The 15,857-nt window shown below is 35.1% G+C and overlaps 1 protein-coding gene across 1 annotated transcript; it reads left to right on the top strand.

Annotated features, from left to right (window-relative positions):
- Nucleotides 1-8,700: 8,700 nt before the first annotated feature.
- On the top strand, nt 8,701-15,039 carry LOC123680926. Its single transcript, XM_045619049.1, has 3 exons — nt 8,701-8,947; nt 13,358-13,612; nt 14,715-15,039. Exons 1-3 carry the CDS (start codon nt 8,701-8,703, stop codon nt 14,945-14,947), a joined length of 735 nt encoding a protein of 244 aa, XP_045475005.1. The 3' UTR covers nt 14,948-15,039.
- Nucleotides 15,040-15,857: the final 818 nt, after the last annotated feature.

The raw sequence follows: 15,857 nt of genomic DNA, 5'->3' as shown, positions 1-15,857 counted from the left end.
AGCATACTACCTTCAAATAAAAGAATAAGTAACCAGATCAAGTGTGAGCTCAGATATGACCTGAATGTCTACCTTCAGCTAAGATATGCACAAGAAGTGCGTCCATTCACGTTTCAGGGTTGGCTCCAGTTCTGATACCTCGTTGGGCTTTGAATAAAATCGTTGAGGAAGTAATAAAACCTTTGATGCAGCTCGAAACCTTATAATTTGAATAAACTTTATATTATGTATTGTGAAATTAACTAGTGAGAACATTAATAAATGCATAGTATTCAATCTTGTGAATCATTGTATGATTTTATACCATTGATCATGAAATTATGGTACAAATGAAATGGAATTATGAAAATATTTCATTATATCCAACAATTGTCTTGCCAACACTGTGGCTCCTTCAGGTTGATTTCTTCTTGAATTATCTTCCTTTATGTCTAATGTGAACCAAAGCAAATTATTGAAAACCAATTTTCATCAAGGGAGGACAGAATCCACTAAATCAATTATTATGATACATTTACTCCCTATAGTTTTCCACAAATTTATATAGAATTCACTTGCACAAAAATCACATTTATATATACAGGATCACAGTGGAACAATAACGCTCAGTTGAAGATATAGGAGATCTGTGTTAGTTGGAAAATTACATATATTCGAAGACACCTCAGGGCGTCCCAACAGACGTATGAATGAACGAGTGGTCGAAAGTTCTAAACGCAAAGTCAGTGCTTCCCTTTTAGTTCATCACCCACATAATTCGAATAGAATAGTCTAGATTATATTCTATTGATATTTCTATAATGCATGTGAAATATTTATCAGTCGGAAAACACTTCATCCATATATTTTAATTATTCCCCATTTGGTTAATCCGTTATCAGGGATTTGTTTGCTTTCAATTTCAGCAGTCGGATATTTGTGTGTTGAATAAAATAATGATTAATTATTTCAATTATCAATATTGAAAAGCTGGCTAGGTATGATGGGCAAATATTTTCACTGATTAATTTTTGTAGGGTACTCGTTCCCAATCCTATTATTTAGCCGGGAATGGACTCGTTATCAGCACGAAATATTTAGAATTTTTTTAAAATTTTTTTTGTTGGATTTTCTGCGGCTGTTGCGATCATCAAGGAATTTTGCACGAGGCTTCAAATTGTCCTCCTAGATCCAAATGCTCGATCGAATATGCACTTTGGAAATTATGAGGAACACAAAATTTCGAGGAATGCAAGAACTGAATGTATCAATGTACCCTAAAAATTTCAAGTTTCTAGGTCCTTTCCATCTAGGGATTCATCGAGTCAAGTAGCTTGACATTTGAACCAACTACTTTACTTGAAAATCAAGCTCGTGAAAAATTACATACTTGAGCTTGACTTGACTTGATTTCAGATATTAATTGCTTGACTTGAAATCAATCTACTTGATGTTACTTGAACTTGATATGCATACGTCGCACGGCATATATCGTGCTCGCTTAGACTAAATAAGGGGATTCCTCGAGCGCCGAGAGTTTGAAGCATTCGCCAGTGTGACTTTATTTGTAGTTTTCTCACATTCCTATGAAAGCTATTGGTAGATTTTGGTAGTTCCAGAAATATCTTTCCAAACTTGGCCAAAATGGCCAAGGGTTCTTTATCAACACCAGCATCTTCAGCTCTTGTTGAAAGAAAATTTTCCAGAGCTGCTCTTACAGTAACAAAAACCTGCAATAGGTTAGGCGACAAATCTATAAGATGCGTCATGTGTCTTAGATCCTGGATGGAAAATTATAAAATCCAACAAAGCCTGGAGGTTTCTCAATATTATGAAACTTTATTTTTTATTTTGTTATGATTTATAGTGATTTAATTCATGTTTTTTTTTTCGAAAAAGTTGATATTTTCGGTTCTTTTATACAATAAGTTTGATGAATAAAGTATTTTTCGCAAGGTTCCTTCTCATTTCATCATTGTTTTATTGATATAACAGTACACAATAAAACTGCTAAAAATCAAGTAGCTTGATATGATTCAAGTACTTGATAAATAAATACTTGACTTGATTTGAGATTGAAAAACTACTACTCGACTTGAAATCAAGTCAAGCTCATGCCAAGTAGCTTGAAGTGTTCGAGTAGTTGGACGGACGGACAGAATCGAATTTGAAGACGGATACGTCACCAGTTTGACGTAATAATAGAAGAAATCTTGAATTTATTTTTGTTTCTAATCGATTGTTCAAATGATTTTATCATAATTCTAGAGTTATTTAGGTCTACGTTTATATCAATTAATATTGATATATAAGGGTTATCTTAACCCTTCAGAGGGCCGAGTCCGATGCTGTATCGATAATCCCGGAATGACAAGTCGATAACACTCTTTTTCATCATATCGGAAAACTAACTCGGTCAGTAGATAGAAGAATGTTATTAGTTTAATTGAGGTACGCAAGGAATAGACAAATATGCTTGATTTAGTGGAGCTCCGCCCAGATAACTCTAGATAACAAGTTCTCGGTCACTTACAAGCTGGTAGGGATCTCACCACAAATGTTTTTCATTGCCGTTTCTATGTATCCTGCTCAAAATTAGCGATATCGATACAAGTCATTACAAAGTTGCAGAAATTGAATTTGTATCACCTTGGAAGTTTTCACATTTATTGTTTCTCTTTCATATAAAAAATTGAGACATTTAGCACCTTATAATGGGTGATTTCACTAGTCAATAATGATATAATGAGTTGGTAGTAAAAGTCATCATTGCGTGAAGTGTACAGAGTGTACCAAATTCGATGCTCACAGAGAGCATCTCGAGAACTATAATATTTAGAGAAAAAATCTTCAGAGTCACTCGATCTCTCTTTCAGAAATAATATTATGTCAGGAAGCATATCTTATCGTGAATATCTTAGTTAGTGGTCGAGTTACAGGGCGTTTCTGAAAAAAATGACTGCTTCAAATATTTCGCTATATCTTGTATTTTGTTCGGAAAATTCAAAAACTTTATTTCAATTCAAATTCATGTTTTTTATACCAGCATTATATCAAAATTTTATCGTCTCGTTTCAAGGAATATAAGAGGCAATTTGTTTCGAATGACTTCGTATTGGACTAATTCAGAGGTTCATCCCCGTTTTAATCCTATTCGAAAATTTATTTTGGAACCTTTCAATGGATTGTTCATGTACTGCGTAATAAGGTGACCATATTACACATGAATATCCAATAATACTTCTCGCTATATGCAATGTATATCTGCCAACTGACGAAGAAACTGCAACATCCAGAAGGAGCTATTTAAATTTTAATTTTTTCTGTTGGTAAAACATAGATAGTATAGCAAGGAGTAAATGATTGAAATGTGGAGAAAAAAACGGAGGTTTAGAATTTTTTTCAATATATTTGTTGATAAAGTGTGTGTCCACCGAAATTATCTATACACTCCCCAACACGTCTCGGCATTGATGCAATAAGATGGTCTATTTCTTCTTGAGGGATACTATCCCAAGCAACCAGTACTTCATGTCTCAGAGCCGCCAAAGTCCGTGGGGGCTGGGGTAAATCTCCAATCCTTCTACCCATGATGTCCCTAACACGCTCTATAGGCGAAAGATCGGGGATCTGGACGGCCATGGCAAAAGATTCACATGGGCCGCTTCCAAAAAGTTTAAACTAACTCTGGCAACATCTTTCTGAAACATTGGATTCTCGAGCCTGTTAAGGTAAGGTAGAACATATGGCTCCACTATTTCTTGAAGGTAACACAGCGCTGTCATGTTACCTCGAATGAAGACTAAAGGTGACCTACTTGCATGTGCAATAGCACCACATACCATAACGTCTACTGTCCAGTGTACATGACGCTTAACATCAAACTGAAGTTCACGTCTTTCTCCCCGACGTCGTCTAAACCTTCTTCACCCATCATGTGCAGTGTGCACCTAAGGAGAATCGAGATTCATCAGAAAAGACGACCTGATGCCATTCCACATTCCAATGTTGAGGTTCTCTGCACTACTATAAGAGGTAACACAAGATGGGGTCGATAATGCTGCAGTCCAAAAGACCTTATATGGCAGTAAACCGTTCGGACAGTTACAGGATGGCCTTGTTCTCCTACCCACTCATCAGCCAAAGATCGAGTTGTCGCAAATCGGTCTTTAATGGCCATAAGTCTCAGACGTCGATTTTGAACTTCATTTGTGCCCCTTTGACGTCCGATCCTTCGATTTTGGGCATTATCAAACCCCGCTTGACAACATCTCATAACAGTAGTTGGATTTCTGTTCGTACCGTTAGCGATTTCTCAAAATGACAACCCTGCCTCCCGTAGACCAATAATTCGACCTCTTTCAAATTCTAGGCGATAAATTCCGCGTACGTGCTCTAGGCATTTTAACAACAACTGAACATCGACTTTGGATGTCCTCGTACAGCTGATTTTTTGTAACATTCAAAAGCTTGCAAAAAACGACTACAATATATTCAAGTTACAAAAATTGTTTACATGAAAAAACCATCACGATTTTTTTCCTCAAATTGAATTATTTACTCCTTGCTATATTATCTATATTTTACAAAAAAAAAATGAAAATTAAACCTTTTGGGTGTTGCAGTTTATTTGTCAGTTATATTATACAATATACATGATCATTACAATATATCGAAAAAATCTGAGAAAACACTGACGTGAAGTCAGAAGCTTTTGATCGCTAGTTCATTCATTCGCCAATTGTGCCCTTGGAGATATTTGTACATAGGTATATGTGGCCTCCGAGGGCAGAATTGTCGAAAGAATGAGCGAGCGCTCAAGAGCTCTAGACCTCCCGTTAGCACTTTCCTCATTTTTGAAATATTCTTTATTGAACAAGATTTATCTCGCGCTAAAGAAGAACTGGAGAAATGAACTATTGTGTGAAATTCGAAGCGCTTGTAACAGAGATCAGCTGAGCTGATTTCAAAAATTTATCTCATTTTGATTCCAATTGGTATTGGTATTGGTACCAATTGGTGAAAAAGAATACAATAGTTTTGTGTGTGCTCATAAAGTAACGCGTTACATTCTTTATTAGTTATATTAACAATATTATCAAAAGTACTTATAGTCTAGCGGTAATTGGTTTGAATGCAACACCCTGTAGTTTGTTACATTTTTAGATTCATAAATTATTTCTCATCAATTTAAAAAAAAATCAAAGTCGTCTAGTTTTTTGTGAAATGATAGACAATAAGTATTTTTGATAATATTGTTAATTTAACTAATAAAGAATGTTACGCGTTACTTTATGAGCAAACACAAATCCATTGTATTTTTGTCCACCCTGTATCAATTGGAATCAACATGTGATACATTTTTGGAATCAGCTCAGCTAAAGTAATCGGAAAATTGAGACAAAATGGGGATGTTCTATTTAAAAAAAATTACGGTGAAGTCATTATTCGAAAGTAATTCACCCTGTATATTAGATTATTATTTTAAATAAGGGTAAATTAAAATAAAAAATCGACGTGTTTCAGGATTATTTCTTGAAATGGTCTGTTTAGCTAAAAATGAATTTGTTTCATACTTTACGGACACAGTGTATAGGTATATGAGACCTCCGAAGGCGTAATTGTCGAAGAAGATCAAGAGCTCCAGACCTTGCGTCTGCACTTTCCTCATTTTTGAAATATTCTTTATTGCTTTATTGAACAAGATTCATCCCGCGCGAGAGGAGAACTGGAGAAATGAACTATTGTGTGAAATTCGAAGCGCTTGTAACAGAGATAATATAATATTCTCTTCCTATTCCACCAGTGAAATACATGAATGATCAGTCACCAGGGACTTGGTATCGTGTTCCATCGCAGTTTCAGTTTTCTCCAGATGCGAATGCTGTGGATAATTATCTGGGTTTCGCATTCAGATTACCAATTTTAATTAATTGAATGGAATTCTCGAGCGTAGTTGAACTAGGAGAAATTATACTGGGTATGTTAAGTGTAACACTCACATCCGCAATATTTAAGTCAGACTTGTTTTCTCTAGAAAATACGGATACCAATAACTTGGTAGAAAATCGTTGCATCTGTCACATCCAGCGGTTTCTTTTGATACGATCAATAATGCCAGAATTGAGGAAGATTTGATTTAATTATTTTCAGGGTGAAGGATCTATCTACCAGACTAATTTTAGCAACCTTTAATATTTCGAACAAAATATATATACAAGCAAAATTAAGGAAAAGTCAAATTGTCAACGAAGTTTTTTGTTCATTTTCTCTTTAATCCTTCTGTTGATTTTAGCAATTATTTCTTTGCATTGTGACAAAAAAAAATTGAATGTAAGGTTATATTCAGAACTTCCTGTGCAGTGAATCGTTGACAGACAAGAATTTTAAGGAACATTCAGATATTGCCTCATCATTTCTGAAATTTTTTTTTTCGTTGATTTTAAGAGAATTTACAGCACTTATCCAGAAGCGATGCCGATAGTCAAATTATCAAAATTCACAAGTTCATAGATCTGAAAGAAAGGTATCGTAATATTGCCATCGAGATTAAAAATTGCTTATAATTAGAAACAATTACAATTTAGATATAGAAACATATCAAACGTCTGACAGGAAATTTCATAATATTTGAATTAATCAGGTCACTCCATTTGAAAAAACGCACTTTATATTATTTTAATATGTCTCCTTGATACCTGGGATTTTGAACAGCCCTGTATTATAAGGGACGTATTTTATTACACGTTAATTATACTATAGATATTGATAATACATATCCGAAATTTAAGCTCTTTTGGATTCCAAGTACCGAAATGATGAAAGTTTGATTGAAGCTATTTTTTGCACAAAAAAAAAAGTGAATCAATCAATTTCTCAAAATCGCTAGAGATAGGGACAGGAAAGTTGATATATAAAAAATCAAGGGGAAACGACAAACTGATAAAAGCAAAAATATACAGGGTGTTCTATTTCAAATATCGAAGATGTGAATACTTTTTGATTTGCTTTATACAGAATGAGACAGAATAGGAGAAATGAGAAAAAAATCTGAATTTACCGATTATTTATTTTTGATTGATTATAGTTTCTTCACAACAGAATCCAAATTCTATAGTCCGTATTACCACCCCTTCTTTCAATTAACTGCCCAATAAGCCTAGCCATCCCACGATTCAAGTCAATAATGAAATTTCTTGGCATATCTTTCCATTCAGTCTGAAGGGCTAAACTCAATTCCTGAAAAATTAAAGGTGGGTTTTGGCGATTGGACATTGATCTCCCTAAGTAATCCCATACGTGCTCAATTGAATTCATGTCTGGTGAGTTCGCTGGCCAGTTCATCATCTGGATAATGTTCTTTTGAAGAATGTTTTGAACCCTTCGTGTGCGGTGTGGTGGGGAGTTATCATCTTGATAAATGAAATTATCCCCAAATTCGTTACACAGAGGAATAATGATTGGTTCAATGATGTTTTCTACGTAGATGGTACCGGTCAATGTTCGTTCAACGATACAAAGAGGGGTACAGTAACCGAACATAACACCCCATCATTGATCCGCCTCTAAAGGGCACAATTTCCCTGGTGAAATTGGATCACTCTAGTCTGTCTGGACCTCTCCAAACCCTTTCTCTTCGACCAACACTTTGTAAACCTAATCGTGACTCGTCCGAAAAAAGTACGTTGCGCCATTTGGTAAAAGCCAGTCTTGGTGGTGTTCTGCCCATTGCCGACGGATAGCTCTATGTCCAGGTGATAGCCCAGGTACTCTTAAAGGCCTTCTTGCCCTTTAATTTGAGGAATGCAACCGTATCCTTATGGTACTGGTTGAGACTACCCGTCTATAGGTCCTCAAAAAATAACTTCAAAGGGCTGTTACTGGTACTGTTCGATTCCTTCGAGTAAAATTTGCGATATAAGGCCCACTATGCGCCTTACTGAAGTCTGAAGTATTCAAACGTTGCGCAATCTGGTGGTTCAACAAAGCTTCTTGATGTAGGGCTACTATTCCTGCCCGGTCAAACCAAGAAATTGGATGTCCCGGCATTTTCCATGGAATATTCTCAATATTACAACTCTCGTTAATTGCTGAAAACTGATTAACATCGAATACAACTGTGTTCTCCCGAAAAAGAAACATTTTTTGCCGGTTTGTTATTTTCATTTAAGTGATAAAATAGTGAAGATTCCACAAACAAAAAATTGTCAAGTTACATTCAACAACTTGAGAGGGGGTCCAAGATATTTGACGATGTGTATGACTCAACAAATCGCACAATATAAAGTGTGATAAATATGATTCATCTGGACGCCTTTCAAGTAATACCTATAACTTGACATTTTAATTCAATCCTTCATGTGTGAATACGTTTTTCCCTCAAAACTTGTAATATTCGAAACAATTCAACTCAAGTTTTCTTAAACACTCTCATAATGTACCAAAATCATCGCTCAACCTTGGAAAGTGTAGGAAAACCCCTGATCAAATAACATCTCGACTGGCTGGACACCAAAATAACCAGATTCTAACCTCATTATGGCATTTATCGAAAATAATTATTACTCTTCTCCGCGAGTTGCATTTTTTCAATCGTGAATCTCTCCTCACCAACACCTTATGCACGCGATTCAGTTAAGCTTCGATAAATATTACAAAAGATAAAAACTGCCGATGGCTATTTTCTCAGTCATTTCCATCAAGATGTGTCTTCGTTTAGTGATGTGTTTGGGTGTTGTTGCATCTGCCGTACGAGCAGAATGGGTGGATGATTTGTACTCTTCCAGGGGTTTGGACTTAGGGGGTGGTTTTTCCATCCAGCTGGAAAATCACAACGCGTCTGACAAAGCGTCGTTCTTGGAGAAAAACACGGTGAAGATGAGTTTCGCCAACTATGGATTGTCGATAGCCAAGGACGTGGATAAGAATTTTATAGAGTTGGATTTGTTGCGGCAGGATCCTGGAAAAGGTGAGAATCTGTGAATATTCCCGGAATGAAGGAAATACTCTAGGAATTATAAGGCTGAAAGCTTTCACGGTCGGATTTTATAAGAGGCTTAGGAATTTCCGCATTTTTCGCTACGATTCTTTCGGGTGAGCTACTGAATGTTTTAGAACCTGGGGAGTTTTAACCTTCAGCACAAAAATGCACAATATTTCTGTATTTTCGGAAATTCAGGTTGTTCGGTTTGTTATAATATCAGTGCTATGTGGAATGTTTGAACATTGAAGATTTGAAGGATGAAATTGTGGTTATTTCAGATCTTAAAACTGCCATCAGCAATTAAGTCGTTTGAAATTGAATGGTATGACGTCACTGATGACGTATCTGAGATTCCAACTGTATCCACCTTGAAAACTAATACAAAACCGGGCAATTTGAATTTTTAACCCATTGCTATGTTGCTGACATGCTTATTCTGAAAGTGTGTATTCATCATTATTCTGAAAGTGCGTATGCATCTCATAAGAGATGGTTCTGAACGTTTTCGATTTAATTTTTATCTGCTACACTCATTTGCTATACTTCATTTGTATGAAATATTGATTTCATAAGGATTTGAATGAATCGTTATCAATCTTTCAGTACACACTGAAATGTTCCCTTAGAATTTGTTTTGTGAGAAGTTAGAGAATTGTTTGGATAGTCTTTCCTTTCATTGTTGATATAAATACACTCTAAATTACAATAAGTGTCATTTGAGGAATAGAAAATGGACATAAGAATTATTTCAGAAAATCAAGGAGTAAAAAATTTACTTCATCTTCGATTAATTTATTATTTTGAAATTTTAGTGATCTATTGTATTGTCAAGAATATTAATAGACAGTTGTGAAGGTTGTAAGTGTATGTGCATCAAAAATGTGTTCTCTTCCCAAGATTTCTCAAATATAATAATAGAACTTCTTTCAAAAATTGATAGTTGTTTCGACTTGTAAAAAAATAAAATATATATATATATAAAAATAACATCATTCCCGCAGAAATTTTCATTCAGCACAGCATATTGAAATTAATATTATGGATGAGATTCATTTGAGATATAGTTCAACTAGTGTTCGAAAGATGCTAATGTTTGGAAGATAATATGATTTTCTTAGTTAAATAGGATGATTATGAATATTGAACCCCGAGTGAAGTTATCTATTCTAGAGTTTTATTGTCTATTCTGTCATAAAAACTTCATTATATTATATTCGTAGATAGGTATCAAATGAAAGTGACAAAGAAATTTGGCGTTCGTAATGGAGTTCTTGTAATGTTTTCAACAAAGGTCTAATTATTGATCCTTCAGAGGAAGTTCCAGGTTTCAATCTTTCCAGGATAATTTACTGTATTTTAAATCGACCTAGGACTGGTCATGGTCGTTGCAATAGTATGCTCTTCAAATGGTATTTTATTGAAAGCCCACTATGTGCGTGTGGTTTAAAAGGAATCATTGACCATTTGGTGAATACTTGTCCAATCCAAAAATTTCATGATGGTTTCCAAACCACCCATTCAGTTTCAGATTCTTTTTTAGAATGGGTCGCTAACTTTAAGTCAATATAATGGAAACTATTACATTCATTACTCCTTTCTGGTTCTTTTCTTTTTTGATTTCAGATTTAATTATAATATATATATATGTCGTCAACTTTAGGCGAAGAGGAAGGATGTAAAAAATTTTGTTTGGATGACGAGGAAGCCCTGCAATATAAACATGTCAGCCTATCCTGTAAACAAATACACAAACCAATCACTACACCTATACACTACACTAATAAAATTTAAATTTAAAAATTCAAATACGGAGAGACAGTTTTTTTGCTGAGGTTTTTATCTGTACTTTCATATCATACGTTGAAATGTATCGGAGTTATCGGTGTGTATTTTTTGAGGTTATTTTTCTCCAAAGAATATATACATATATCAATGTTTGAAAGATGCTAGTGTTCGGAAGATATGATTTTTTTCTAGTTGAATGAAATGATTATGAATGTTGAACGCTGAGTGAAATTATTCATTCTAGAGTTTTCTAGTCTATTCTGTCATAATAACTATATTATCTTCTCTGCGCAAAACTGATTTCGACGCAGATCCGCAATTAAAGAGCGGTCTATTTTTCCGTCTAGTTTGATTAAAATCTAACAAATCTGCACTTTATCTTGCCGCATCTGCAGTTGACAACTTCAATGATGCAGAAAACTCGACGAAAAATTCATTTTTCAGCACGGTCATTGTTTTACTAATTAAGAGAGAAAAACGCGAGAGTCTAGACTGTTTGCTATTCAGTTCGAGACCCCTTTTTTTTCCGTAATGTTTGAGAATTTCGAAGATTATTCAGTTGCCTTATGAAAACAAACCTCACCAAGGGAATGAAGCCCGTTCAATCTGCTTTCCATTTCAGCCTGTGGGGCTCAAATGGAATTGGTTTTTATTGCTGGGATCTTCACGTCAGAATTCCATCATTTTCGGAGTTCATCGACTCAATGGTTAACGACAAATATTTATATTTCCTTTTTTTCGGCCACCGAAAAAACTCCTAGCGCTTTCATGTCGTCATTTTTTTCATCGATCGTGTTCTGCCTTTTTAGAACACCGTTTTGACGTATAAAGAGGGGTGTCAAGGGGCGGATTCAGTATTATTTCGTTCGACATTGTAGCATGCTACATTGCAAATTCAATGTATTCAACGAAACAGGAAAGTTGATGAAAATCTGGGCGTACGCCAATGCGTGCATATGTACCCGATACTTTGAAACTGTGATATAATTTTTTTTTCTGGTTTCTTTGAATGTATGTCGATAATTATCGCTGCGAAATTATTATAATTGTTTTTCTCTATTTTATTCATAAAACCCTGAAAAAAGGTTTTTTTTTGGGTATATTTTCTTTACTAAATTCCTGATTGGTGTTCTTGAAAACGTTGAAAGTTTGATGATTACATTGAGAGTCCTTCGTCAAAAGACAGCCCATAATTGTCAATTGTCAGCTTACAAGCCGAAGTATTTACTCTCCTTACCATTGAAGAACTGTCAGACCTAAGTTCTTATCAACTTCGGTGGAGGAAGATTGGCTCAGTATTGAGCTAGGACTTTTACCTCTTAAGGGAAGTAATTTGTGAATTTAGAAAATTTCATTCTTTATTTTTGTACATTTACAAATTTCGGATTCACTTATATATTTTTTTATTTTGTGAAATATTGTATGTCAATTTTTCTGGTACCAGATATTTTAAAGATTCGGATTGTGAAATACTTGAAATATAAGAGGTGTTTGATCGTCCTGGGTTTTTGTCCCTTCCATTTGGTAAATTCAGAGATCTGAACCACGACTCAAACAAACGACTGTTCTCGGGCATTTTGAGTTGTAACAAAGAGGTTACACATAAGTTTGGCGCCCAACGTGGGGCCAAAGAGGTAACAATATATAAAATCTGTCTAATCTTTGAAATTGATTTTTTTTTTTGCAAACTGGAAGAGATTTGAAAAAAACTATAGGACCCTTTCAAGTGATTTTCCACGTTATATTGTTGGTAAGGTACTACGCATTACCTACCTTAATAACTAAATGATGTGTGCTGATTAAGTTAAAGAATATTGCATAAAGTATACTTAACTTTATCTAGGATGAATTACCTAATCAATATTAGATATTTAATGAACAACCTAAGTATGAGACGTGATTTACCATGAAGTCATTATCGTCTGCTAGTTTATCTAGATGAGGGATTCTCTTACAATTCTCCTGAAATTGATATGAATACTCGAGTTGATTAAATTTACATAGGTATAAAATAACAACCTAGCCTGATATGTTGTTACAGAAATGGTGGACAATATTTTTGGGTATTCTGCTTAGATTTTCCATGATTTCGACAGAATTTTCTGTTTTGCATGAAGCTAAATGATTATTTGAGGGATACATGCAAAATCACAACCCAATCCGATTGGTTGTCATAAAAATTTTTGGTATTGCTTTCCAATATTCTTTATGAGTTCTGATGATTTGATCGGCTTAAATCTGAAACCCATCAGTTTTGTGGACAGGAAAATATATTGGGCAAGTTTTTTCGATATCCTGAATTTTCTATCGTGCTGGTTAAGCGATCAACATTTTTTTCCGTTCAAATATCCAATTTTCCAATTAACAAGAAAACAAAATTTTCAATGGTTCCAAGGGCGTATACCTTTTTTGTTTAAATTTATCCAAGGAATCTCTTATTTTATTTTGTCCCACCAATTTGGGAACACTCTGTATAGGAGTAACGTACGAGGGCGAAAGAAAACTAAGGAGGCTGTGATAAATTAATTTGTATCTTCACCCGGTGGAATTTTTTATCTCGAATATTTCTCTCTCTCACTTTCGCGTGTTAACGATCACTTATCATTGCAGGGAGAGCCCAAAAGATGGGCAATATGATACTTCCGGCAGTAATTGGATTCAAGGCGGCTGGGATTACTTCCGCCATATTGTTTACGATGAAAGTGCTGGTGATTAAGGCGTTTATGGTGGCCAAATTCGCGCTACTGATTTCATCGGCTATTTTTGTCAAGAAGTTCTTCTTCCACGAGCACCACCACGAGCCGACGTACGTGGAGATTGAACATCACGAGCCAGAAACTCATCCGATATTCCTCGGCCATGAGGGTGAGTGAAATTTATTAATTTTTTCTATTCAATTTTTTTATTTGATATTTACAATATTCTACAGCCTAGGAGAATTTCAGAATGAGAAAATAAATATACAAGAAATGAAACGTAATAGACTGAAAACAAAGAACATAATAAAAAAAATGGAGCTAGGCTTGAGCAAAAAAAAACTTACGCCTAACTACCCACCGTGAAGCCGTGATCCCAGAACAGCTTATATCAGATTGATTACAAAGAAAAATATCAACAATATCCTGGATGGTCATGTAGTCATAACATATAAGATACAGAGGCGAAAAAAGAAGGACGTTAGAGCGTGGAAAAGGTAGATGAAATGTAGTTAGGTTGCGTACAGGCAGTCTAGGAACATGAAGATCAACTAGTGAAATATATTCCTATATATAGATACTTAAGTAAGACGACGCCGCTCTAGAAAATCAATCTACTCAACAACTGATCTTGTGGTATACCACGGTTTGGATGAACATCATCGAATCTAAAACTAATGTACTTCAAGTATCGCCTCTGTATATTTTCTAACTCTATGATGTGAACATTATACCCAGGGCTCCAGACTACGCATCCATACTCAAACTTTGATCTCACAAGAGTATTGAATAAAATAAAATATGTCCGTGTATCCCTGAACCATCCTGAATTTCTCATGATGAAACCTAGAGTCTTGAAGCCATTCGAAACAATAGAACGCAATAGGAAGTGAAGCAAAAATTCTGGTCGAACAGAAGGCCAAGGTCTCTATACTGAACGACTCTGCTGAGAACGTGACCATCTTCGATGGGAACTGGTTTTCTTCTTTTTCTTGTTGTGATCTCATTTGAAATGTTGGAAAATTGAGGATAGGTTTTATTTTCAGAAAAACACAATATCATTTTGAAATCTTATGTGTACGGTATTTCTGGTGAGAATAATAAGCTTTCAAAGAAATTATATGTCATGCAGCATCTCTAGAATTATCATAGTATGTAGAAGTAGTTATATCATATATCCATTCATATTATTTATCTTCTCCATTCCTCAAACTCTCAGAATCATTGAATATTATGAAAACCTGATAATTAATCAAGTCGTGGTTTTTCAGGTGGAAACGAAGGCCATGGAACCACAAATTACCTAGCCTACGCCAACTACGTACCAAGTGCAGCAGCCCAAACACAAGTGGTGAACTACGCTGTCGAAGCACCAGTAGCAAATTACTCTGGCACTGGTCAGCAGCAGATTATTGTACCAATTGCTGCTAAAAGAGCTGATAGCAAGAGATTACCAAAGCTACCACTGTACACCATCAGGAAATACACAGCGAAAAGTATTTAGGCTTAAAAGTTGACTTCTTGCAGGTTATAGCTATGTATGCTGATTCGCAAGATTACTTGGAACCATTAGTGAACACCAGAAGATATTGAAGACAGGAGTGCTATATTAGTACCAGAATTTATTCTTTATTTATTATTTATTTATGTGATTTTCCTACTATCCCTTATTGTAGTTTTTGGTTTGATCCAGTGTTTTTCCTGTTTAAGAAGTGACTAGTTGAAAATAAAGTACGAGTAGATGTTTTTTTCTCAAACTATTCTTGTAGATATTTGTACGACTATAATAACGTTAACCAAAAAAGTGTATGCTGCTACACAAGCAACATAATATCAATTACATGATCTTCTACCAAAGTGCTTCAACTGTAACTTGTTTCTGACAACCGTATATTATTGGCGATCTTGAGGCCAGCCTGCACAATTACCTCAATGTAGAGCCTAAAAACCAAAGAGCAAATTGAGATGAAGGCGCACTCATTCTAGTTATATTTTCCTAGGTTTTGGCGGTGAAAAATGGGACCTATAGTTTCCTATTTATCACAGAATCTATTTTTTCGAGTTTGTGCACCCAAAAAAAGGATTTTCTGCTCAGTAACTCTTGCACACAACTGCATATAAATTTTACCATCCTCTGTATGTCATTCACAAAACGATCCTTGTCCATTGATATTATGACAAAAGTATACTGTATCCCGATCAGGGCATAACGAGAATTGCAAACTATACTACACAATCTTCTTAATAACTAGTCCATTCCTCTGGAATCACCTTGAAATGTAGGAGCTAGCCATTAGATTTGAAGGGGTTCCATTACCCTGCGACCTAATGGTCTATTGTGCCTCTCATTAGAGCTCTTCTCGCCATTACATGATCTACAGCTTACCCTCCAGTTCCAGAGTTTTAATGAACTC

This window comes from Harmonia axyridis, chromosome 5, assembly GCF_914767665.1.
Source record: "Harmonia axyridis chromosome 5, icHarAxyr1.1, whole genome shotgun sequence".
In the NCBI taxonomy this organism is placed as follows: domain Eukaryota; kingdom Metazoa; phylum Arthropoda; class Insecta; order Coleoptera; family Coccinellidae; genus Harmonia; species Harmonia axyridis.
Note: the sequence above shows the minus strand (reverse complement) of the source record. Positions and strands in the feature narration are given on the sequence as shown.